Source organism: Trachurus japonicus, chromosome 24 (assembly GCF_045865225.1).
Source record: "Trachurus japonicus isolate A0001 chromosome 24, Traja_1.0".
Lineage (NCBI taxonomy): Eukaryota > Metazoa > Chordata > Actinopteri > Carangiformes > Carangidae > Trachurus > Trachurus japonicus.
In genome coordinates, this window is record NC_140930.1 from 2,299,513 (window position 1) to 2,326,584 (window position 27,072).

General features: G+C 43.0%; 1 protein-coding gene across 1 annotated transcript in view; it reads right to left on the reverse strand.

Moving 5' to 3' along the window:
• aig1 (androgen-induced 1 (H. sapiens)) overlaps positions 1–26,425 on the reverse strand; it is a 51,243-nt gene extending 24,818 nt beyond the window's left edge. Inside the window, exons 1-2 of the mRNA XM_085771151.1 lie at positions 26,210–26,425; positions 15,566–15,721 (exon numbers count right to left, since the gene is read on the reverse strand). Of these exons, the coding sequence (XP_085627277.1) occupies positions 15,566–15,721; positions 26,210–26,350 (297 nt within the window). The 5' untranslated portion in view covers positions 26,351–26,425. The remainder of the gene's footprint in view (positions 1–15,565; positions 15,722–26,209) is intronic.
• Positions 26,426–27,072: the final 647 nt, after the last annotated feature.

A 27,072-nucleotide genomic window follows, 5' to 3' on the forward strand; every position in this document is an offset into this window, starting at 1 on the left:
GAATCTTCTTTTCTTGCCTCTCCCTATGTGTCAAGATACTCTCTGCCAAATTTTATAGTTGTATGACTATTTATGCCATTGTAGCACCTAAATATTTGCATTTACATCATTTCGCCAGCAAAATGACCCAAGAAAGGGGTTTTGGCCCCCTGCAGCTTTCCAGCAGCTAGTTGACCAGGTTGTCCACCCAGGTTTTAATCCTTGAAGTTCCTAGATATCATTTCTGGTGTCAAACCTTTTACAACGCTCCGTGTCCGTTTTTCAAAAAACTGGGATTTTGCCCCCTGGGTATTATACTTTTTGGTAGTAAATAAGAGTAAAGGAACTGAATTGAAAAAAATGGAATTTGGGGGAAAATAAAACAGATGTTATAGGGCCCTACTGCAGAGTTACATTGACATTTTTCATAAATATTGAATATTTATTCTATTTATTTAAAACTCTTCTAGTTTTCCTTCCTTTCCTCCGTTCTGCAGGCGAACAGAACATCCGTCTGTCCCGCGCTCCCTGAACGCACCGCAGCTGAACAGCTCTCTGGACTCGGGCCAGAACATGTTCTACAGGACGGAGCTGGAATTACCTGCTACACACACACACACACACACAGACACACACACACACACCCACACACAGACACACACACCTCCCCATTGTTCTCTGCTTTCAACAACCCAGTGGTGGCAGGAAACACACACACACAGACATATTTTCCACCCAGCAGCTTTACACTAAAGTAGACGCTCATATACACACACACACACACACACACACACACACACACACACACACACACACACACACACACACACACACACACACACACACACACACACACACACACACACACACACACACACACACACACACACACACACACACACACACACACACACACACACACACACACACATATAGGAGTGTACTAATATATGCACCTGCACACTCATGCATGTACACACCACATACGATCACACACACACACAGATGGAGTACTCCACCCCTATGAGTACAAATACTACTGGTCAAAATTTACTCCGTTACAAGTAAAAGTAGCTCAGTCCACATGTTACTCCAGTAAAAGTAAAAAAAGTACTAAATTTAAGACTTTTTAAGACTTTTTTTAAAGCCACTTGAAATGAAATTTAAGACCGACTTCATAATAAACACAAATGCAGAAAAAAGAAGAAAAAACACCACATCAATTACATAGGGTTAAAGGGACGATTCGACCCACTTTCCTATGTGATCCAAGGTAAAGTGACTGCTACATGAACATTGGATTGTGTCTCTTTCCAGCTGTCCTTTCAAAATAAATGTCTCTTTCCAGCTGTCCTTTCAAAATAAATGCATAAAAAGTCAGAAAAAAAAAAAAAAAAAAACACAGAAATTTATCGTTGACGGCCACCACTAACTTCTCTATGTCAGATTGTTACCAATTATTTTGAGATTTGAGACTAATTACAACCATAAAATACCATTTACCAAGTGTTAACACTTTTAAGACTTTGGAAAAATTGATTTAAGACATTTTAATGCCAATTAAAGGGATAGTATCATTTTTTTAAAGTGGGGTTGTATGATCTCCAAATAGCCCCTAAGTACTTTAATTGCAGAAGAAGACTCTCTGCACTCCTCCCGTTAGCAGCGCCAGCCCATAATAGCCCTGCCCAGAGATTTACAACATACAGTGTGTATTTTTTTTCAGGTAAAACCTCTTTTAGGCCGTGAAAATAGGCCGTTTCTTTGGGTCTGTTCACAACACTGTATGTTGTAAATCTCTGGGCAGGGCTATTATGGGCTGGCGTTGCTAACGGGAGGAGTGCAGAGAGTCTTCTACTGCAATTAAAGTACTTAGGGGCTATTTGTAGATCATACAACCCCACTTTAAAAAAATGATACTATCCCTTTAAGGCCTTGTTTTTAGATTAATGAGTTCAATGCCTTTTAAGACTTTTTTAGGGATTTGTAACAACCCTGCGAGTAAAAGTAAAAATATTTGTCTTGGAAATGTATTCAAGTAAGAGTAATACGTACCACACACACACACACATGCACACAGACACACACACACACACACACACACACACCCCGGGTCCATATCAGTGTTCCAGGTTTCCAGACATTAGCTGTGGTGATAATCATGTCTATTGTCCCGTGTGTAAACTGAACTGTGTGTCCAACCGGCGGCGCCATGCCAGCCGACCGCGTCCATAGGTGTGTGTGTGTGTGTGTGTGTGTCTGTGTGTGTGTGTGTGTGTGTGTGTGAGACGCTGCCAGAGACTCGAGCGGCTCTGTGTGTGTCGGCTCACGGCAGTTTGTTATCAACTGAGTGTGTGAATGTAGAGTTACATATTCATGACTGTGTGTGTGTGTGTGTGTGTGTGTGTGTGTGTGTGTGTGTGTGCATGTGTGTGTGTGCGTGTGTGTGTAAGTGTGTGTCTGTGTGCACGTGTGTGTGTGTGTGTGTGTGTGTTGAAACAGAGGATATGGTTGCTGTCAGACAGGTTCCTCAGTGTGGCAGCTACAGGGCGATCCGCCAACCGCACTCTTGAATAAAGGAACGTGTGTGTGTGTGTGTATAAGTGTGTGTGTGTGTGTGTGTGTGTGTGTGTGTGTCAGAGCCATGTGAGTGTTGTGTGAGCAGCCTGAGGACCAGACAGAGGTCAGAGTCTGCAGCAACAGGACGACTCCTCTTCCTCTGTTCATCCAGTCAGACTGGAGCAGCTGAGCTCAGGAAACCGGTTCACACCTGTAGAGACCAGTTCACACCTGTTCACACTAGTGGTCTGCATCTTCACTGGCCTCACGATTCGTTTCTATTCGATTATACGATGCATCACATCCTCAGTTTTCTATGTTGCCACCAAGGGGGCAGTTGTGGGTTCTCCAAGTGAAGACACTTCCACGTTCAACAAGCTGCAATCCCCTCTTCTTCCTCTGGGGGCTGGTGTCAGAAGGGAGCATTCTCCATAGACCCCGATGTTAAAATCACCCACTTTACATCCTCAGTAAACATGTTAAAAGCCTGGTGTCAGAACGTTTTCTGGTCTCAACCGATAGTTTCTACCCCCGCACAAACTCTGAGGGGGTTAACTCTACCGTTTTACTGTTATTAGGTTAAAACTCTGAGGGGTTTAACTCTACCGTTTTACTGTTATTAGGTTAAAACTCTGAGGGGGTTTAACTCTACCGTTTTACTGTTATTAGGTTAAAATTCTGGCCAATCAGGGCATGGAAACGTTGAGTGACAGGTCCGAGCAGCTCCGTGGACAGCTGCTTCGAGGCCAGTGGGCGGGTTCTCGGTCGGCCAATCCAACATGGCGCTGTTCAGGCCGCCATATTGGAGTCACAAAAACGACTCCCCAAAACCAATGGGTGACGTCACGGGTGCTACGTCCATTCTTTTTACAGTCTATGGCTACAACTCAGGACACGTCTGTTCTGATGATACCAGTCAGCAGAGTAAAACTCCAGGATGTGGGACATTGAAACGTCCTGAACGCTGAGTCACAGGCAAACAGCCAATCAGCTAACAGCTGTGTAGTTCGGTTGCAGCACCGTCTCTAGGTTGTTTACTGACAATAGGAGATTTTAAACTAAAAAGGACACGTTAGCTCGTCGGTATGTCGGCATATTCGAGGTGGACCCAAAGCGGTCGTCCACTGGACACGTCCGTACTGTGTGCACAGTACGCCCGACTCTGAAGAGCGGCTGCCGCGCATAGTCACTAAAACACTCGATGAAATCTCTGATTAAATCCACGGGGCTGCAAGCGTCTTACAGTGCGTTCACACCGGGCGCGAGTAAAATATTTGCCTGCTCTACTCACTTGAGTTTGCCCGCTGGAATATTTGTCGGCATTCGCGCGAATATTTTTGCGAGAGTTGAACGCAATGAAGCGAACACGCGAAATTCGCTTCATTCGCGCCGCTGGCACAAATTTGCATCCTTTCGCGTCTGTACATTGACTTTGTATGTAATCTTATCGCGCGAAAAATTCGCCTCGTGCCCGGTGTGAACACGCCGTTACATCTCACTTGGTAGAGCAGGCCCGCTGCAGCGACCCAGGGTTTGATTCCACCCGTCAGTCCCTTTGCTGCATGTTACAGTATCCCCCCTCTCACGCTCTCTTCCGCTCCCTCTCTCTTCAGCTGTCCTCAAAATAAAAGCATAAAAAGCCTGGAAAAACGGACTCATGGAATTCTCTAAGCAGGAATTAATTGTGTTGTGGCTGGAACTTAAAGCTCTTTTGTGACGCGTCCAAAAACTCCATGGGTCCACGATCAGTTTAAAGTGTTTATTGTGACAAAAATCAAAAAGAGCCAACAAGCAGTTATATCAAAAAGGGAAATTAATATGTGCCCTTTCAATAAATAATAATAATGATACTGGTGAGATGATAAGGTGAAAATGATGGTAAATTGACGGTCAACAAAAAATATATGAGCTTAGTTCTCTCTCTCTCTTTGTGTTCAAAACTCCCGCCACCACACACACACACACACTAAGTAAAGGAAATAACCACACCCCCTCAATGTGTGAATGCAAATGACATCATCAACGCAATGACGTCAAACCTACAGCAAAATGGCAGGCAAAAAAATATATATATTTTAGCTTCTACAATACCGGCCCCTAATTATTATAACTCAAACAATAATAATTACCCAATAAATGATAATCACACACACAAGTACATTTCAATAGAGAGTCCATTATGAAGATCTTCTTTCTTCATGAGAATGCTATAAGTACATACAGTATTGGAAAGAGTGATCTACTGTCACTCTGGATCAGTCCATAGTCCATAGTGTATGTACTGTAATGTGTAAGGGGCAAAGGTCAAAGTCCAAAACAAAAAAGAAAGTCAGTCTGAGCTTTCACAGTTCTTCTGACTCCAATAGAAGGCAGATTTTGTTGATTGGTCTGTTCAGAAATCCAGTCTTGGTCTTGATCCGGACATGACGAACGAGTCCTCTCTTATCCAGAATAGTCTCTGCGATTTTTCCAGTCAGCCAGGTGTTTCGAGGTGCTGAATCATCCATGATGATCACGACGTCTCCTGGTGTGAAGTTGCGTCTGATTTTAGACCATTTCTGTCTCTCCTGAAGTTGTGGAAGGTATTCTTTAACCCACCTTTTCCAGAACAGATCTGACATATACTGGATTTGTCTCCACCTGCGTCGAGCATATATGTCGTCCTGTGTAAACTGTCCTGGTGGCAATAAAGGCATGGTTTTAAGGAGAAGAAGGTGGTTTGGGGTGAGTGCTTCAAGGTCATTTGGGTCTGTAGAAGCCTTGGTGATTGGGCGGCTGTTGAGGATCGCCTCAGCCTCACATAAAACTGTGTGAAGACCCTCTTCATCAAGATTTTGTACATTTAAAGTTGAGTTCAGAATCTTCCGCACTGATTTAATCAATCTTTCCCATACACCGCCATGGTGTGAGCCAGCAGGGGGATTGAAGATCCAGTTGATTCCCTTGTTAAGCAGAGTGTTGTGAATCTGATTTTGATTCCAGCTTTCAATTGCTTCTTTCAACTCCCGCTGAGCTCCAACAAAATTGGTGCCATTATCAGATCGAAGTTCTTTTATCTGACCACGTCTGGCTACGAAGCGCCGAAGGGCATTGATGAAAGAGTCTGTGTCAAGTGACGATGCCACTTCAATGTGAACTGCTCTTACAGCCAAACATGTGAAAATAACACCATAGCGCTTCACAACTTTCCTTCCATGCTTCACTCCAAAGGGTCCAAAATAGTCCACTCCAACATATGTGAATGGAGGTTCACCTGGAGTGACTCTGTCCAATGGCAAGTCTGCCATCTGCTGTTGACCTGGGGTAGCGTTTACACGCCGACAAATAACACATCTTGACAGTATCTTTCTGATCAACACAGTGGCGCCAGGAATCCAGTATTTTTGACGTAGGACAGATAACATATGGTTGCGACCACCATGACCCACCTTTGCATGAATATGTCGCAGAATCAGATCAGAAATGTGGAAATCTTTAGCCAATATTACTGGATGTTTCACCTCTTCTGGCATCGCTGCTCTGCTTAATCGGCCTCCAACCCGCAACACATCTTTGTCCAAAATGGGATTGAGTTTATGAATGTGACTGGTTCGCTTGACATTCATTCCTTTCCTTAGACTTGCAATTTCATCTGCAAACCTCATCTTCTGACAAAAGCAGATTATCTCCATTTCAGCAGCAGCCAGTTCCTCCACGGTGAGATGAGGGTTTTCCAGAGTCTGAAGATTTCCTGTATGGTTTTGTGGTAAGTTCTTGTGAACATTGACATGAGTTGCTTGTTTTCCTTTTCTGCTAAGACACAAAAGCAGTTTTTTAAATCTGAGTATCCATGCTACAGCTCTTTTCAGATGAGTCCAGGTAGAGAAATGATGGATGAAGTGTGTTACTGGATCCATGGTTTCAGTCGTTACCTGAGTAGCATTTACAGTGATGCTCTTGACTTCAGAGTCTTTTGGTGAGATTTTTTCCAAACCATCCGGATTTCGGGGCCACTCTTCCTGAGACTGAAGAAGAAATTCAGGCCCAGACAGCCATATTTCTTTCCGAAGAAAAGTTTCAACTCTCAAACCCCGTGAAGCCAGGTCTGCTGGGTTGTTAGTTGTGTTGACATATCTCCACTGTTGTGCATGTGAGACCTTGTGAATTTCAGTTACTCGGTTGGCCACAAAAGTGCGGAATCTGGTGGTTTTGTTGTTGATGTATTTAAGCACAGAGGTGCTGTCAGTCCAGAATATGGAATCTGCTAAATCCATCTGCAGCTCTTTTCTCCATACAGTGTCCATCCTGCTTGCCATTGTAGCTGCAGTTAACTCCATTCGAGGGATAGTGGCTGGCTTTAATGGAGCCACTCTTGCTTTTCCCATCACAAATCCACAGTGTGCTCGGCCATGAGTGTTATGCAGTAGCAGATAGCTGACAGTTCCATAACCATCTTCACATGCATCTGAAAAGTGATGTAGCTGAGCAGATGCAACGGTTCCAAAGTCTGTGGGTTTGAAGCATCTATCAACCTTGAAGTCTTCTAACTCATGAAGCTCTTGAATCCAACGCATCCATTCCTGCACAGTGGAATCAGTTAAAGCATCATCCCAACCAACCTTTTTTCTGCACAAATCTTGCAGGATTTTCTTGGCAGTCAAGACGACAGGCGACAATATTCCAAGGGGATCATATATTGAGCTCACTGTGGAAAGAATTCCCCTTCTGGTGAGTGGTCTGTCTTTGAGGGTGATTTTAAACTTGAAGACGTCAGACTGTACACACCATTGTACACCAAGTACTCTCTCCACAGGTAGGTTGTCACAATCCATGTCCAAATTCTTCATCTCTTTTGCTTTCTCTGTTTCAGGTATGGATACCAACACACAACGGCTGTTACTTATCCACTTGTTAAGCACAAAACCTCCTTTGAAGCAAATAGCTCGCAGCTCATGATAGAGAGCTATTGCATCCTCTTCTGAAGCTACTGACGCAAGGCAATCGTCCACATAAAAATTGTTCATGACAGTGCTTACAGCTTGAGGGCTGAACTCTTTCACATTGTCCTCAGCACATCTCCTAAGTGCAAAGTTTGCACAACTGGGGGACGAAGTCGCTCCAAAAAGATGCACCGTCATTCTGTATTCCTCCATGTTCTGACTGTAGTCTCCATCAGGCCACCAGAGGAATCGCAACAAGTCCCGGTCTTCACTTGGCACCTTGACTTGATGAAACATTGCTTCAACATCTGCAGCGATGACAACAGGTTCTTTGCGGAATCTAGTCAAGACTCCTATTAGTGTACTGGTCAGGTCTGGCCCCTGTAAGAGCTGAGAATTCAGTGACACTCCCTGAAACGTTGCTCCACAGTCAAACACCACTCTTAGTTTCTTCTTTTGTGGATGTAAGACTCCATGATGTGGCAGATACCATTTTCTGCCATCGCTGCGTTCCAAGACACAATCCGGTACCTGTTCAGCATAACCTTTGGTTAACATGTCAGACACAAAGCTGGTGTACTCAGAGTGAAAAGATGGATCCCTTTTAAATCTTTTCTTTAAGTTTAGTGTGCGTTGTTCAGCAACACTTCTGTTGTCAGGCAAACATATTTCCTTTTCTTTTAAAGGTAAATTAATGCAATAATGGCCATCAACTAGTCTGGTAGATTGTGAGACCAAATCCAAAAACATCTTGTCTTCCTTTGATGGTTCTTTATCTTCTCTAACACACTCAGGGAAGTCATTTCTGAACTGTTGCTCCCACAGCACGTCAAGTTTCACAACTGAGATCCTGTTGGCATTGACTGTTGACTGTTCCTGAGCATCATCATCCTTTTTTCCAAGTGGTCCATTAACTGTCCAGCCAAGCATGGTTTTTACAGCATAAGGTCCATCTCCCACACTCCGTATAACATCAAGTGGCTCCAGAGCCCTTGGCACATCCAAGCCAATGAGCAGTTCAATATCAGATTCAATTTTGGGCAAATGGACATTATTCAAATGAGACCACTGTTCAATATCTTTCTGATGTGGGATGTTTCCTTGATGCACAGGCATAGTCTTCTGGGTGTATATACCTGGAAGATCACAAAAATGGCTGCTATCCAGACCAGCAACTTCAAGACCTGAAACAATGTTGGTTCCAACGACCTTTCTTTGACCCATGGTTCTCAAAAGAATACTTGACCTTCTTCCTTGGAGCTTAAGCTTGGTCATCAGGCCCACTGTACAAAACGATGCAGTGCTACCTGGGTCAAGAAATGCATATGTCTGTACTATTGCACTTCCCTTCTTGGCTTTCACTTGTACAGGCACGATTGAGAGTTTGCAGTTATCCTCACCGGCCCCAGTAAGACCACTGGTTTGGACCGAAGCTACAGCACTCCTTCTAGCTGTGTCCTTTGTCTCCGTTTGCTGTGTGTCCATCTCCTTTTTTCTTTGGTGAATATGCAACATCCTGGGATGCTTTAAACCACATATGTCACAGGTGAGTCGTTTTCTGCAGTCTCTGCTGAGGTGCCCTTTACCCAAAACAGCCAAAACATATTCCATTTTCTCTCATGAAAGCGATTTTCTCATCCTGTGTCTTCTTTTCCAATTTTGAACACATATCCAAACCATGTCCACCTTCACAAAACAAACAGCTTTTCAGACCACACAAACCTTCTCTTTCCTTCGTGCCTTTTCCATTATTTTCTTTAAGTGTCACAGTGGTAGCAAAGATACTTCCTTTTATCCTAGGTTGAGGTTGTGACTTGAACCTTCTTACCTCTTTGCTCACTGCTGGAGTGTCTTTTATATCTCCGAACACTGGGTCTGTCAAAATCCTCACTTGTCTTTCCAGGAAATCCACCACATCCTTGAAGGTAGCTCTTTGATTGTATTTTACCTGGAAATCACAAGCCACAGTTCTCCATTTATCCCTCAGCCGATAGGGCAATTTCTTTATGATGATGAGCATGTTTGAAGGCATGTCCAGCTCCTTCATGTAGTTGACATCTTCCATGGCGTTGCAACATCCTTGAAGAAAAAGGGTGTATGCTTGAAGGGATTTTGTGTCATCAGGTTTTATTGATGGCCATGCAAGAGCCTTATCCATGTAAGCTCTAGCAATTTTGTGCTCGTTGCCAAAATGCTCCTGAAGTAAAGCTTTAGCCTTCCTGTATCCTCTGTCTGAATCCATGTGTAGGCAGCTCCTTACTATTTCCCTCGGCTGTCCTCTTGTGTATTGCTCCAAGTAATATAAACGGTCTCTGTAGTTTTCATTTTTGCTTTCAATACTGTGTTCAAAGGATTTAATGAATGTTTGGTACTGAAGGGGATCACCATCAAAAACTTGAATTTCCCTCTTTGGCATAGAAGAAAGGCACTGTTGATGAATTAACAGAGCAGTGATTTCATTTTGTTTGTCCATGACTGAGTATATGTTGTTCTGTTCACCACTGTTGGAGGTAGGTAAGATGGCTGGTGTGGTCACATGTGCATGATCACCTGCATTCATGATGGTTGAGTTGAGTGTTCTGGGATCGGTATTGGAAGGTTGGGTGTGAGCTGCAGCTGTGTGCGCAGTCGCAGCTCCTATAATGGGTTGTAGATTTGTGATGTTTTGATCTGGGAGACTTTGTCCATGTAGTTGTATGTTTTGTGTATTTGGCACAAAAGCTTTTGCTTCAACATCAAGTGCTCTCTTTCCTTGATACTTTTCAAAATATGACATCATATCATCAGACATTTTAGTTGGATGACTTTGTACACTGGATCCTCTTGATGCTCCAAGAACATGCACCTTGGCCATAGTAGCAGCAATGTCGGCCTCCAGCTCCAGCTGCTCTTTTTTCTTCCTTATCAACTCCTCCTGTTCCTCCAGAGCATGTTTATCTTTCAGCATTTTCTGTCGTACAACAAGAGCAGCTACATCAGCCTCGGCTTTAACACTAGAACGGCCATGGCGGTCATTTTGACCGTTTTGATATTTATATGTGCAATAACTTTGTTGAAAAAAAACATACAATCCTGCTGGTACCTGACTTTTCCTAAAAGTGTCTGTATTTTAATTCAAAATGTTTTTTAAATAAATCACACAAAAGGCAAAGAAAATATGGTCACTTTTACCTATTTCGGCCATACGCGGTCATTCTGACCGCACGGATTTCCCCGCGATTAATGTTACAATTTTGGTTGCTCGGCAACTAGCCTACCATTGTTTATGTCAAGTGCCGGTCTCGAGTGATTGTATTTATCAACATTGGAGTGACTTCAGACAATGGCTGCAAATAAAGAGAAGAGAAATATGACGGCTGCATGACGCACCAGGTGAGCTCCGCTGTCCTGTCCTGATCACCAGCTGAGCTGCATAATGTCCCACTGATAGATTCTGTCCTGTATAGGGCTGTAAAGTCGACTGGTCGATATTTCTGGCTCATCTTCATCTTCCTCATATCACATGCTCTCCTCACTGTGCTGTCGGACCCATGTCTATGGTCGGACCTGGCTCTGTCTCCGTTGCGCACGCTATAGCGCTTCATGTCAGAGCATTTTCACGTTGTGTGCTCCAGTCCGTCCGGTCCCGACCGGGTTACGGACACGTGTCCGGGTTACGGACACGGACACGTGTCCGGAGCACGGAGCAGAGACCAGGTCCGACAGTGCAAGGCTGTCCCTCTCTGAAGCAGAGGATGAAGTCTGCGTCACTCCCGTCAGTCTTCACAGACAGTCCGCAGACTTGAAAGAGTTTCTGATCATATCGTTGTCAGTTTGTTCCAGGCGACAGAGTTTGTTCTTTGTTGTAATGTGAATTACTTTAAGTTATTACCTTTTTGAAATATATGTGTTGGTGTTATGTTGTTTAAAAAAGATATCACAACACAATAAATTAATTAACTTTTCAACTTAGTATTTTTTGTGAGAGATGACAAGGTTTTGAATCAAACGGTCATTTTGACCGCTTATGGCCGTTCTAGTTGGTTTGGAATTCTGGCACTTCTAGTGTTAATGCGTGCAGATGAAGTACTTGATGCTTTAGAGCTTGCCTTGGAAGCACTGTGTTTGCTTTTCCTGCTGCTTGCAACATTAGACACACTGTCACTCGGTTGAATTAGTTCCTGCACATCAGATGTTGCTTTTGAGGTTAGGTCAGGGGGAGGATTGTCCTGTGGAGGAATTTCCTCCTTTGATTCAACAGGTGCTTTCTCATGTAAGATGGAAGAAGTGTCTGAATCTGCAGCAGGTAAATTCACAGTCACATGACCTGTTTGCATAGAGTGTCTTTCATTGTCAAAAAGCCATTGTTTCACATCCTCCACAAAGCCTGTGTGGTATTTGTTTATGCGTGCAAACCAGTCATTCTGAGTTTCTTGATCCTCCTCAGGAAGCAATACAATCACTGATTCATGCGCAGTTTTTGCACACTCAAACAGTTGAATCAGTCTCTCCAAATTCCATTGCACATCCTTTGCATTTGCATCCCTTTTCATGAGCTCCTTAATTTCACGTGTGAGCCCTTTAAGTTTCTTCACCGCCGTATGACGCTCATGCTGAAGCGTATTAATTTTATAAGCCAGCGCTTTGGTTGTAAGCTTGACCGTCCTCCTCTCCATTTCATCACTCGCATCCTTTGTTTCACTCATTTTGACATTTCCAACGTGCACAGCTCATCAATATACACAGCAAAGCATAAACTCCACGCAACAGATGAATCATGAATCCATTCACAAACGTTCCACAGCTCAACTTTGAGTCCGTGCGCTCTTTTGATCCAACAAGCAGCCACGGTGCCACAAACAATCCACACGGCTTCCAAACTCCGCCGAACTCGGCGCGTGCATCCAGCGCACAAACACACAAGCCAAAACAACAGTCCCAGTCCTCACTGGACGAGCAGCATCCAATTCAAGTCCACATTGTGTTCCAAATTTCATCCAATACACAGAAGGAATCTCAACATACCGCTTCTGATGGCTGTGATGCGCCGCCGCTGTGATTGCTTTTCACTCCTTTGTTGTTTTTACGCAGCGCTCCGCTGTGATTTCTTTTTCCCATGCCGGTGAGCTGAATCCAATCCCATGAGAATCCAATCCCAGGGTCCAAGGTGGTCCGGAATCCCAACAAACTCCGCGATCCAAAGTCTTTTATTTTAACGTTAATATTTTTTGTTGACTAATGTTGTGGCTGTCTTTCAATAAACTTCAGCCGCTGAGGAACTTAAAGCTCTTTTGTGACGCGTCCAAAAACTCCATGGGTCCACGATCAGTTTAAAGTGTTTATTGTGACAAAAATCAAAAAGAGCCAACAAGCAGTTATATCAAAAAGGGAAATTAATACGTGCCCTTTCAATAAATAATAATAATGATACTGGTGAGATGATAAGGTGAAAATGATGGTAAATTGACGGTCAACAAAAAATATATGAGCTTAGTTCTCTCTCTCTCTTTGTGTTCAAAACTCCCGCCACCACACACACACACACACTAAGTAAAGGAAATAACCACACCCCCTCAATGTGTGAATGCAAATGACATCATCAACGCAATGACGTCAAACCTACAGCAAAATGGCAGGCAAAAAAAATATATATTTTAGCTTCTACAAATTGTTTGAATTTAAAAATCGATTATGTGACGTAACTGCATTGATTCAGAATCGTCCAATTACGAATCCCGATGCATCTTTGAAACGATTATTTTCAACACCCCTAGTTCACACCTGTTCATTTCTTTTTGTACAGTTTTGTTTTGGGTCATTTTTTGCCTTTCATTCGACAGGACCGATCACCTCTTCAACTGTTCACTTCATTTGATTTCCAACCTCAGACAACCAGTAACTCGACCTGCTGAAGCTGCTGCAGACGGAGAGACGCTGAGGGACGAGTATTGATCTGCTCCAATAACTGATCAGCTCTTCAGACCGGTGGATAATATAAATAAATAAAGCAGCGAGTCCCTGTGTGAATGGAGGAAAACATTTATATAACAGAGATGAAGATGCTGCTGAATAGTTTCTTGATTGTTGTAGCTGAAGCTGCTGCGTCATGTGACCGACTCAACAGGAAATAAAGAAATAAAAGAAGCTGCTTGTCTCAGCGAGCTCCGAATATCTGACAGCAACAACACAACACTTCTATAACGAGACGGTTTGTAGAGAGAAAGAAGCATTACTCAGGACTTTGATTCCTGCAAGCCCAGCTGATCCTTCCCCAGGCTGGGGGTGTGTGTGTGTGTGTGTGTGTGTGTGGTGAGCAAGGGATTGAAAAGTTGTACAAGTATGTCTCAGTTTAAGAAAATGTTTAAAAAAGAAAAGATAAGTATCTACAAAAAAGAAGAAGGAGAAAGAGAAAAAGAAGGGAAAAAAGAAAAGATAGATAGACGAGTGGTGTCTACCGTTATTTTTTTTTATTTTTTTTTGTCATTACTATGTTTCATCATCTTTAATATTTTGAAACAGAGAATAATATTGGTGTTGAAGTAAGTAGGGATGTCACGATTATAGATTTTCTTTGTACGATTACTGTCAGAGAAATAATCGCGGTGTTACGATTATCACGATTATTATGCATCAATTAATTTCACAACATATGAATGTGTAAAATCAAATACAGTCAAAATATAATTACATTACACATTTTTACACTAAATATTTTAAGTATCTACTATTCATATGTAACCAGTTATTAATCCTCCAGGGGAAGTGTTTTAAATATTCATTGTCATCTATACCAAATGTTTAAGTTTATTTTAATTGTTTGTTTTTTATCACAAATGAGACGCTAACATTTAAATTTCTACCATGTTACGTTAAACGGTAAATTGACCAGTATTTCTTACATTTACCTTAACTTTTGTGCACATCTGCCTCTGTGTTTCCAAAATAATCTTTTTTTGGAAAGTGACGGTATTTAAGAATCTTTACGATTAATTAATTGTGGCATTTAATACCGCCATTAATTGTGAAAACAAGTAATTGTGACATCCCTAGAAGTAAGCCAATGCAATTATAACAACAGAGAGGGGCAGGTATTATAAGTTTTCTTCATCCTGCTCCTTTTCATTCATGGTGACAATGTGAACATTATGTATATGTGCAACTATGTGAGAATGTTAATACCATGAATGAAATAAATCGAAAATGAAATGAAATGTGTGTGTGTGTTAGTGTTGCTTTCGTCAACGAAAATTATGACGAAATATCATCAGCAACGACCCTTTATCACGTGACGAAAACGAGACGAGACGAAACGTAAACAGTGGCCATGTGACGATAACTATAATAAAATATATAATGCAATATTGTTGACGAATAAAAATGAGACTAAATGTTGTTCACAAAACAAAAACTCTGCTAAAATGTCTCTTCATTTTTGTTGACCAAAACAAGACGAGACAAAATAATTATTATTTTGCAGTATTTCTGTTTCATAGGCAGCGACGTCAATTCCCCAATCCCCACTCGCGGCATTATTTAGAAGATGCAGCTGCAGTGGGTTAGTGTTCACGAGTCTGACACAGAGAAGGGACCGACGGCCGGCAGCCGCGGATCGTCAGACTACTGAGACACGTGTGTGACTAGTCTAGCGTGTGTGTGTGTGTGTGTGTGTGTGTGTGCGCGTGTATGACTAGCGTGTATGTAGCTATTTGTTTGTGTGTGTGAGAGAGAGTGTAAAGTGGGTTTCTCCAAAATATCTGCTAAATCTAGTGTGCATGGGAACCGAAAATAAATATGTTGAGCAGCATCTTCCATGTCTGGAATGGATGTTTTCTATAAGGTAACAATAATATAAATAAGATAACAATGTTTGACTTGTGAAATTGGTTTGACTAAAAGAAAAATTTGGTTTTGTCTATAGTTAGGCTACTATACAAGGTAATTATACTATATTAACTGGGTTAAATAGAATTACATTACTAGAACGAGATTAAAATAATTGACTAAAACTAGACTAAAATGTCATCAGTTTTTAAAATGACAATTTGGCACAAAGACTAGACTAAAACTAAAATTAAAACAGGCCGCCAAAAACAACACTAGTGTGTGTGTGTGTGTGTGTGTGTGCTCACCGCTCCGACGGGGAAGGCCAGCACGGCCATCATCCAGTCCCTCAGGCCAATCAGCTTCCTCAGCTGTCTCTCCTGCTCTCGGCTCTCACCGGCTTTAGTCAGAAGACTGGACACGTCGATGAGGACACACAGACCGAAGAACACCGCCTGGATCACCTGCACACACACAGAGAGACACACACACACACACACACACACACAGAGAGACACACACACACATAGACACACACACACACACACACATACACATAGAGACACAGAAAGACACAGAGAGTTCAGTGAGCTGTTTAGTTGTGCACTGTAGTTTGACATAACCAACACTTTAAAGATATCGACAGAAGAAGAAAGGAAGGAAGGAAGGAGGGAAGGGAGGAAGGAAAGAAGGAAGACGGAAGAAATTATGGAAGGAAGGAAAGAAGGAAAGAACGAAGGAAGGAAGGTAGGAAAGAGCAAAGGAAAGAGGGAAGGAAGAAGGAGGGAGGAAAGGAAGGAAGGTAGGAACGACGGAATGACGGAAGGAAGGAAAGAAGGAAGGAAGGAGGGAAGGAAGGAAAAGAGGGAAAGAAGGTGGGAAGGAAAGAAGGAGGGATGGAAAGAAGGAAGGAAGGAAAGAAGGAAGCAAAGGAGGGAAAGAAGGTGGGAAGGAAGAAAGGATGGAAGCAAGGAAGAGAGGAAACAAGAAAGGAGGGATGGAAGGAAGGAAGGAAGGAAGGAAGGAAAGAAGGAAGAAATGATGGAAGGAAGGAAAGAAGGAAAGAACGAAGGAAGGAAGGTAGGAAAGAACAAAGGAAAGAGGAAAGGAAGGAAGGTAGGAATGACGGAATGACGGAAGGAAGGAAAGAAGGAAGGAAGGAGGGAAGGAAGGAAAAGAGGGAAAGAAGGTGGGAAGGAAAGAAGGAGGGATGGAAAGAAGGAAGGAAGGAAAGAAGGAAGGAAAGGAGGGAAAGAAGGTGGGAAGGAAAGAAGGATGGAAGCAAGGAAGAGAGGAAAGAAGGAAGGAGGGATGGAAAGAAGGAGGGAACGGAGGAAGGAAGGAAGGAAGGAAGAAGGGGAGGAAAGAAGGAGGGATGGAAAGAAGGGAGGAAGGAAAGAAGGAAGGAACGAATGGTGGAAGGAAAGAGGGAACGAAGGAAAGGAGGGAAGGAAGAAAGGAAGGAAAGAAGTAAGGAGGGAAGAAAAGAAGGAAGGAAGGAAGGAAGGATGAAAGGAAGGAAAGAAAGAAGGAGGGAAGGAAGGAAGGAAGGAAGGAAGGAAGGAAGGAGGTTTGACAGTAAATTTAACTTTAAGAAGTCCAAAAAGCTCCTTCAGAATAAAGGTAGATGTTTCCATTAAAGTCTTAAAACCAGCTGTCAGGACTTCCTGTCACTTTGTGATGTCACAACTAAGCCCCGCCCCCTCACCACCTGGACCCACCATCCAACAACAACAACTTACAGGATTTTTAGTTTCTCTGAGTGTTTTATTCTGAAATCTGCTCTGTTTTTATAATTGGATCGCTTTAGAAAACAGTCAGCCAATCAGAAGAGAGGCTCAGAGCCTCCTCCTCTCTTCTGATTGGTTGACACCGACCTGTTGTTACTATGGAGCTCCAGAGAGAAGCTGAGAGAGAAAGAGAGGAGATAAATGTTCTCATGGATCAACACTTGAGATAAAAAGTATAAAACATGGAGCTTTTATTCTGAAATCCACTGACACAGAATCATCTTCCACCTTTAAAAAGCCAGCGAGGCCCGTCGTCGCCTAGCAACACCATCTCAAACTTAAAGCTCTTGAATGCCAAACACATCCTGCACTTGACTTCCCCAGTTAAAGCAGCACTTTGTGTGTCTGTGTGTGTGTGTGTGTCTGTGTGTGTGTGTGTGTGTGTGTGTGTGTGTGTGTGTGTGTGTGTGTGCGGCGAGCGACCTCGTCCTCATCGCCACGGCTACTCCTCTCTCCTCCAATCAGAGTCAGAGTCAGAATCAAGGACGTTAAGATGATATTTAATATCATAAAGAAACAGCAGGAAAGTTTCCATCGAGTGTCTCTGGTTGTTGTCGTTGCTTATTTAAAGGGATAGTTCAACATTTTGGCAAATTGTCCCATTGCCATAATCCCTATAGTCATAGCAGTAGGTTCGTTACCTTTAATTGTCGGTGCAAGATGTTTTTAGAACGGCGGAGCAGAGCCGTGAGCTGCTCAGAGCTACGCTACGGAGGCTCATTATGGGATTTCTTGGTTTCCCTCATCAAACTCATCAAATACACAATCCAACAACTCCACAACGCTCTGGTGGACAAGTTGTGAGCTGCACATTCACCACACTATGAGATAATAACACAACGTTACCACACAGAGTTGTTTTAGAGGGAAATTCATGCTAAACCGCTGATGCGTGTTGCCTTCAGGGACAGTTTTTCATCAACAGTCTCTGTATTTCCCTCTAAAACAACTCTGTGTGGTAACGTTGTGTTATTATCTCACAGCGTGGTGAATGTGCAGCTCACAACTTGTCCACCAGAGCGTTGTGGAGTTGTTGGATTGTGTATTTGATGAGTTTGATGAGGGAAACCAAGAAATCCCATAATGAGCCTCCGTAGCGTAGCTCTGAGCAGCTCACGGCTCTGCTCCGCCGTTCTAAAAACAGCTTGCACCGACAATTAGAGGTAACAAACCTACTGCTATGACTATAGGGATTATGGTGATGGGACAATTTGCCAAAATGTTGAACTATGTCTTTAATTAAACATGTTGTGTAAATGAAGTCAAACAGGACAGATTAACAGAGTTGAACCAACCGCCCCTAACCCTGAATACTGACGCTTTATTTATTGTTAAATTATGAGTTTATCTGGTCAGACAGCTTCTCTCTGGTGGTGCAGAGAATGGAGACTGCAGTAACCATGTAACACCTACAAACTAATACATAGATGCAAAAATACATGCAACTAAAAAATAAAAAAATACATGAAAAAATATATGTATATATAAAAATGCAAAAAATTAAATAAACACATGCAAAAAAAAAAAATACATGCCAAAAATAAAATACATGAATACATGAAGAAGGGAGGAAGGAAGGAAGGAATGGTGAAGGAAAGGAGGAAAGAAGGTGAGAAGGAAAGAAGGAGGGAAGGAAGGAAGAGAGGAAGAGAGGAAAGGAGGGAAAGAAGATGGGAAGGAAGGAAGAGAGGAAGGGAGGAAGGAAGGAAGGAAGGAAGGAAGGAAGGAAGGAAGGTAGGAATGACGGAAGGAAAGAAGGAAGGAAGGAAAAGAGGGAAAGAAGGTGGGAAGGAAAGAAGGAGGGAAGCAAGGAAGAGAGGAAGGAAGGAAAGAGGGAAGGAAGGAAGGAAGGAAGGAAGGAATGGTGGAAGGAAGGAAGGAAAGGAGGGAAAGAAGGTGGGAAGGAAAGAAGGAGGGAAGGAAGGAAGAGAGGAAGGGAGGAAGGAAGGATGGAAGGAAGGTGGGGAGGAAAGAATAAAATTAAAAATAGCCTAAATAAATATTAATGCAAAAAAAAAGAAAAAAGGAAAAATGCAAACAAATAAAATCTATAACTATATGCACCCAGGGTTAACTGCAGTTTCCTTTAGATTTTCCCTGTGATGATGTGAACGTTGTTGTTGTTGTTGTTGTTGTTGTTGTTTTGCTCTGTCAGCAGCAGCATCATACGTGTCGTGTTGCCATGGAGACGGAGGAAATCTCCAACCTTGATCACCGTGTGTGTGTGTGTGTGTGTGTGTGTGTGTGTAAGGAAACACTCCCATCAATACGTCCACAGTGATCTGACCTTCTTCTCCTCCCCCCTCTGGGAGGATCTGGTGTCGCCCAGTGGGTGAGGGGAGGATGAGGCTCTTTACAGTGACCAGATGGAAGGAAGAAGAGAAGGAAAGAAGGAAGAAAAGAAGAAGGGAAGGAAGGAAAGAAAGAAGGAAGGAGGGATGGAAAGAAAGAAGGAAGGAGGGATGGAATGAAGGAAGGAAGGAGGGAAATAAGGTGGGAAGGAAAGAAGGAGGGAAGCAAGGAAGTAGGGAAGGAAGGAAGGAATGATGGAAGGAAGAAGGGAAGGAAAGAAGGAAGGAAGAAGGAAGTAGGGAAGGAAGGAAGGAAGGAAGGAAGAAAGGAAGGAAGGAAAGAAGGAAAGGAAGGAAGGAAAGAAGGAAAGAGGGAAGGAAGTAATGATGGAAGGAAGACAAGAAGGAAACAAGGAGGGGAAAAAGGAAGGAGGGAAGGAAGGAAGGAAAGAAGGAAGGAGGGGTGGAATGAAAGAAGAAAGGAAGGAGGGAAGGGAGGAATGGTGGAAGGAAGGAGGGAAGGAAGAAGGGAGGAGGGAAAGAAGATGGACGGAAGGAAAGACAGAAGAAAGGAAAGAAGGAAGGAGGGATGAAAAGAAGGAAGGAAGTAATGATGGAAGGAAGAAGAGAAGGAAAGAAGGAGGGAAAAAGGAAGGAAGGGAGAAATGGTGGAAGGAAGGAGGGAAGAAAAGGAAGGAAAGAAGGTGGGAAGGAAAGAAGGAGAGAAGCAAGGAAGAGAGGAAGGAAGGAACGGAATGACGAAAGGAATGAAAGAAAGAGGGAAGGAAGGAGGGATGATGAGGCTTGTTCACCTCCTCTTATAAGTATCTGTGTGTGTAAATCTTCCTACATTCAGATTCAATGTAGCTTCCCCGCTACGTAGATAATGGTTTTCTATGAGAACTGAGCTAGCGACGAGGCTGCGAGCTGCTAACGACTCTCACTCAGACTCTCCTCTTCTCTTCTCTTCTCTCAGATGGTTGTGAAGTGGATCTGAGAGCAAATCATGTCAGAGCAGCTCCGACTGGGCAACGTCTCACTAACACACACACACACACACACACACACACACACACACACACACACACACAGATGATTAAGAGCCAGATGTTGCAGCGGTGTGTGTGTGTGTGTGTGTGTTTCCTGGCTGCTGGTGTGTGCAGGTCATTAAAAACACAGTTAACCAGGAGGAGAGGTCTAATGTGGAAAATATGACACAGCTATTTCTCACGCTTACACACACACACACACACACACACACACATTTACACACACACACACACACACACACACACACACTCTTACACACACACACACAGACACACACACACAGGTATGCACTTCAGAGGGATTATCTGAGTTTAGAGAAGTCTAACGATGTTTATTGGCGCTTGCAGCCGGTTATCAGTCGATCTGTGATGAGCTGCATGTGAGTTATTGTCATTAACGGTCATAAATATAAAAGCAGAGCAGTCGTAATAAATACAACTGTTATTGTCGTCGTTACCGTTGCTGTTTGTGTTGTTTTATTTGCTCTTTTTTACAGCCTCTGCAGCAGAAACACAATCAGCGCTAACACACTAACACTAACAGCCTAGCTCTGTGTGTGTGTGTGTGTGTGTGTGTGTGCTTTGTTTGGTATGAATGGGATCTGTGTGTGTGCCTGCGTAAACTCCTTAATTTAATATTTCACATGAGAATCAATGAGCCTTTATGAAGCGGCTCGGTCTAATCCCTGAAACCTCACAGCTCATATCTGCTACATAGATATTACATTATCATCCGTATTGTCTTTTATATATAACATTTTTTCAGATGAAGCACTTTTTGCTGTGTAAATAAAGTTTTTCTGTTATTTAAAGGGATAGTATCATTTTTTTAAAAGTGGGGTTGTATGATCTACAAATAGCCCCTAAGTACTTTAATTGCAGTAGAAGACTCTCTGCACTCCTCCAGGGTTTCCCCCAGTGTATTATAAGCCTGGCGGGGGGTCAAGTAAGGCCTGGCGGGCCGCCAGTAAGTAAGGCCTGGCGGGCCGGCAGGCCTTACTTGACCCCCCGCCAGGCTAAACATCATTTATTAATTTTTTTAATCAGTTTTTATACTCAATAAACACGTGATCAGGTGTCTTTTTCATCACCTGACAATGTTACAACTTCGTCGCACATAACAGGACACGTCACGGACATCCTGCTCATCAGACAATAGACAGCATCAGACCGCTGCTTCACCAGCTGACCGAGAGGAACGCACCGAGTCCACGGAGCCGCAGCTCCAGAGGCTCAGTCAGCTGCTGCAGCTGTTGGCTGTTAGTTGGTAGCTGTTAGCTGTTAGCTGGTAGCTGTTAGCTGTTAGTTGGTAGCTGTTAGCTGGTAGCTGTTAGCTGTCAGCTGGTAGCTGTTAGCTGTTAGTTGGTAGCTGTTAGCTGTTAGTCGGTAGCTGTTAGCTGTTAGCTGTTAGCTGTTAGCTGTCAGCTGTCAGCTGGTAGCTGGTAGCTGTTAGCTGGTAGCTGTTAGCTGGTAGCTGTTAGCTGTCAGCTGGTAGCTGTTAGCTGTTAGCTGTTAGCTGGTAGCTGTTAGCTGTTAGCTGGTAGCTGTTAGCTGGTAGCTGTTAGCTGGCAGCTGCTAGCTGTTAGTTGGTAGCTGTTAGCTGGTAGCTGTTAGCTGGTAGCTGTTAGCTGGCAGCTGCTAGCTGTTAGCACGTCGTCCCCTGCAGCGTCAGAGCTCCGGACTCCTGTGAGCCGCGGGGCTTTCACCTGATGTGAAAATGATCCATTGTTTCATTTTTCCATTTTTCATTTTTCAGCTCGTAAAAAAAAAATAATAATAAAAAAAACAAAAAAAATAAATAAATAATAAAAATAAAAAATTTTCAGCTCGTAAAGTTCGCGATCACACACGTTTGTTCTAGTAGATCCGTGAGTGTCACGTTTCCATGACGACTGACCAGAAAAAGAGCGTGGTACGTCATGTGCACGTGACTCCAGATGTAAAAAATCTCGGAGCAAAATAAAAAAATAAAAAAAACATGGATGATGGATCTATAATACATCCATGGAAATAAGGCTAGACTTTAACAATGGAGACACCAGGCAGTTGTTTTTTAGTTTTTAATGCAAACAGTTGATGTTATTTATTTAAATATTTTTTTATAATTATAATTATTAGGCCTACTTTTTTTTTGTGGTTGATTGAACAGCATTTCAAGAGTGCCTTTCTGTAAGACTCTGCTATAGCTGGTGTTTAAATATGTTACATAAAGTCTTATAATAACAGATGTTTATGATAATATTTTCAAATTTCTAGTCAACTTTTAACATGGATCCTAAGGCCTTATGGAATCACACCTGCTAAATGCTACTGCTCCATTAATGAATCTGTTCCCTACAGGCCCCTGCCATCGGTCAGGGTCAGGCCCCTGTCACAAAAAAACACGCTTGGCACCGGTGGCCCGCCGATGGGCCGCTGGTGCCACCCTACCACCGGGCTTAACAAGTTTTCTGGGGGAAACCCTGCTCCTCCCATTAGCAACGCCAGCCCATAATAGCCCTGCCCAGAGATTTACAACATACATTGTTGGGACCCAAAGAAACGGTCTATTTTCACGGCCTAAAAGAGGTTTTATCTGAAAAAAAAATACACGGTTCCATTGTTCGCTTTAATATAATTTTTTCCAGCCCTTCAAAGTGCAGGAAAAATGCTGTTTTATTTAATTTTTTCAGGTAAAACCTCTTTTAGGCCGTGAAAATAGGCCGTTTCTTTGGGTCTGTTCACAACACTGTATGTTGTAAACCTCTGGGCAGGGCTATTATGGGCTGGCGTTGCTAACGGGAGGAGTGCAGAGAGTCTTCTACTGCAATTAAAGTACTTAGGGGCTATTTGGAGATCATACAACCACACTTTAAAAAAAAATGCTACTATCCCTTTAAACCTTTAACAGACGCAGTGTGGAGCTTTTTGGATGTGTAGTTGTGTAGAAGATGGACGACAGTGTGACAGCTTCTTATAATTACATCAAGAGCAGAAAACTACTTTATTATTTTTAGCCTAATGAAGTTATATATAATTATCATTAATCCTCAATCTGCCCTCGGAGCGTTTTCCTCCTCTCGTCTCAGATTTCTGCACAGCTGCTGTTTCACGACGGGAGAAAATTATGTTTTTATGTTTAAAGATTTTAATATTTGATTAAAAAAAAAAACTCTTCATGAAAAAGTTTGATTGTATTTTTATAGAAGCCAAACCAGCTTGTTTTTGACATTTTATTATTATTAAAGTAGGTTATAGATGAAGTCTTTATGATGCATTCAATGCCACTCTGTTGTGTTTAAAGGGATAGTTCATAGCAAATTGGCCCATTGCCATAATCCCTATAGTCATAGCAGTAGGTTTGTTACCTTTAATTGTGGTCGCAAGCTGTTTTTAGAACGGCGGAGCAGAGCCGTGAGCTGCTCAGAGCTACGCTACGGAGGCTCATTATTATGGGATTTCTTCGTTTCCCTCCATCACAAACTCATCAAATACACAATCCAACAACTCCACAACGCTCTGGTGGACAAGTTGTGAGCTGCACATTCACCACGCTATGAGATAATAACACAACGTTACCACACAGAGTTGTTTTAGAGGGAAATTCATGCTAAACCGCTGATGCACGTTGCCTTCAGGGACAGTTTTTCATCAACAGTCTCTGTATTTCCCTCTAAAACAACTCTGTGTGGTAACGTTGTGTTATTATCTCATAGCGTGGTGAATGTGCAGCTCACAACTTGTCCACCAGAGCGTTGTGGAGTTGTTGGATTGTGTATTTGATGAGTTTGATGATGAGGGAAACCAAGAAATCCCATAATGAGCCTCCAACTGTAGCGTAGCTCTGAGCAGCTCACGGCTCTGCTCCGCCGTTCTAAAAACATCTTGCACCGACAATTAAAGGTAACGAACCTACTGCTATGACTATAGGGATTATGGCAATGGGCCAATTTGACTAAATGTTGAAGTATCCCTTTAAGCTGCTTTCCTCAGCACTCTGGGAGTGGTCGTAGTATTAAACGCCCACCTGGAGGTTTTTATGTGTATGAGCTTCGTTCCTTCGACTTTTCATCAAAGCAGCAGATTCTCTCTGAGTCAGGCCGGACTTTTTTTTATTTTTTTTTATTTTTATTATATTTTTTTTTTTGTGCGGATGACTTGATGACTTAAGCAGAAGAGTTTCATGTGAATCCAAACTCCCAACTCTGAGTGACTCACTGAACATCGTCTGTGGGAAAAATGAATGGGATTTCTTCTCTTCTGTATCCAGCAGCGCCATAAATAACGACTCCCACACAGCAACGGCATGAAAAGTGAAATGACTGCGGCTGCTGAGTGGAGACAAACGCTGCTCAACACAGAAAGTTAAAAAAAAATTACAAAAACCCTGATGTAGAGACAATGTGTGTTCTTAGGAAAAATAAAAACTGTTCTGTACGGTGGCTCTGAGAGGTCAGAATTTAGAAAATAGTGTTTCTATGGGACAGTAGAAGAGATGAACCAGATTCAGATGAATGCACTTGTATGGATAAACATCTATAACACATCAATCAATACGTTCAACTTTAAACATTGAACAACTAATGGACCAGCCTAGTTCATCACTTTTTGTGTTGTTCAGTTGTAGAAGAAGGTTTTTGTTTTTTTTCGTTCATTTGTGTTTTTTGGTGATTTTATATTAAGCCGTGTTTCCACTGGGTTCTGATGGCGACGTGCGACAGTTTCAATGATCGCGAGGTCGACGTTGTGCAGCGTTTTTCTTTTTTCTTTTTTTACTGCTCTTGTTGTTGTTTTTTCCGGCAGTATAGACGCTTTCTAAAATAAATTTTTAAAAAAGAGATGGGATTGCCGTCTCTATCGTCACGTAGGCTAATCCCACGATCGTGTATTTATCACAATCAACGTTTTTCCGTTTTTAGTAACGTTGGGTTATAAAAATGCATCTTATTTTGGGGCTTCCTCTTAGCGTCACATGATCCTGCTTTGAGTCTGACCAATCAGCACGGAGTAAATCTCAAGCCTGGGACTTCTTCAGGGCCGATCCGAGTACCGACCCCGAGGCAGGGACTCGGTTCGGCCCCGTAAAAGTTCCTGTAAGCGGCCGTGTGGGGGACGTTCCTGCCCCGTAAAATGACCCCCAAGTTCCTGCAGTGGAAACGCTCCTATTCATTTTATTTACGCTATTTTGCCATTATTTTTAATTATGCTGTCATCTTATCTACGCTGTCTTCGTTGCAACTGGGAATCCAAGCAGCTTAAAGGAGAACTCGCTGTTCTTCTCCCTGAATAAATAGCTAAAGGTTAACTACATTTCAGTTCACAAAATTAATATTTATAAAGATTTTGTGTTTGTGTGTTTTCTGGTAGCTAGGCAGCAGAGCACTGAGCCCTCTGGACCACCGTAGTTCAGTGTTTATCATCACCTGTATTAAAGCTTTAACTAGAACTAAATATAACTCATTAAACCCTGCTGACACTTTTCCTCTCCTGTTTACAGGAGAATCTCCTCAGTCAGCAGCAGCAGCAGCAGCGGCGGCTGTGGACGCGCAGCGCGCTCCCGCCCCTCGGGGGAACACAATAGTGATATTATTATTGGTGCATGTGAAGCGTTATATAGGCTACCTACACCTGCAACAGGAAATCCCAGTCGGTGGTTCTGGTTCTGGTTCTGGTTCAGATACCTGGTCTGGACCGAACCAGACCAGACCCACCGCCTCGTGCAGCTGCAGGCGGCGGATCAAAGACCGGAACAAAGAGGGCGGGAAGCGGAAACGGTGGAGGGGTAGAGGGGTGTGTGTGTGTGTGTGTGTGTGTGTGGGTGTGTGTGTGTTTGTGGGTCTCACCAGGTCTATGAAGGTGAGGAACTTCCAGCTGCCCCCGTAGGTCTGGTGCGCGGGCATGTCCAGAGCTTTGTAGTGACACAGGATGGAGAAGTAGGACAGCAGGATGGCCACGCGCAGCACCTGCGACGGGATCAGCGCCATGATGAGGATGATGCTGCTCACCACTGGTCCGGGTCCTGGTCCGGGTCCTGGTCCTGGTCCTGGTCCGGGTCCTGGTCCTGGTCCGGGTCCTGGTCCTGGTCCGGGTCTAGTTCACCTGTAGCAGCAGCAGCTCCTCCACCTGTCTCTCTCTCTGCTCCGCTGCGTCTCCTGCTGCTGCCTCAGACCGTCGCTGCTTCCGTGTTGTGATGATGACGCCGATGACGTCAGGGGGCGGGGCCACGCAGAGGCAGCTCAGCGGGGGATGTGACTATATAGAAGCGCTTAAACAGGAGTTTGAATTAGAAAAGTAGCCGTGATCCTAATCGATGCACTGCCTCACTGCTGATTGTTCAGTTATTTTGTTACAATAGCTGTGTTGTTGATGAGTTTCATATTGTTGCACATGCCACTTTTAACACTTTTAACATTTTACAGTAACTGTGATTCTTTTAGCCTAAATATAAATAGTTATATTTTGCACATGAGACACTTTCATATGTACACAGAGCACTTTATTGACCGACCGACCTCACTTGTCTTGTTTTTAATTTATTTATATTTATATATATATATAGCCTACATATCTTCTTTTGTTTTGTGTCAAGAGTCAGTGAAACGAAATTTCGTTCTATGCACACTGTGTATTTGAATGACAATAAAGTACCTATTCTATTCTATTCTATTCTATTCTATTCTATTCTATTCTATAAGAACTAGAGTAC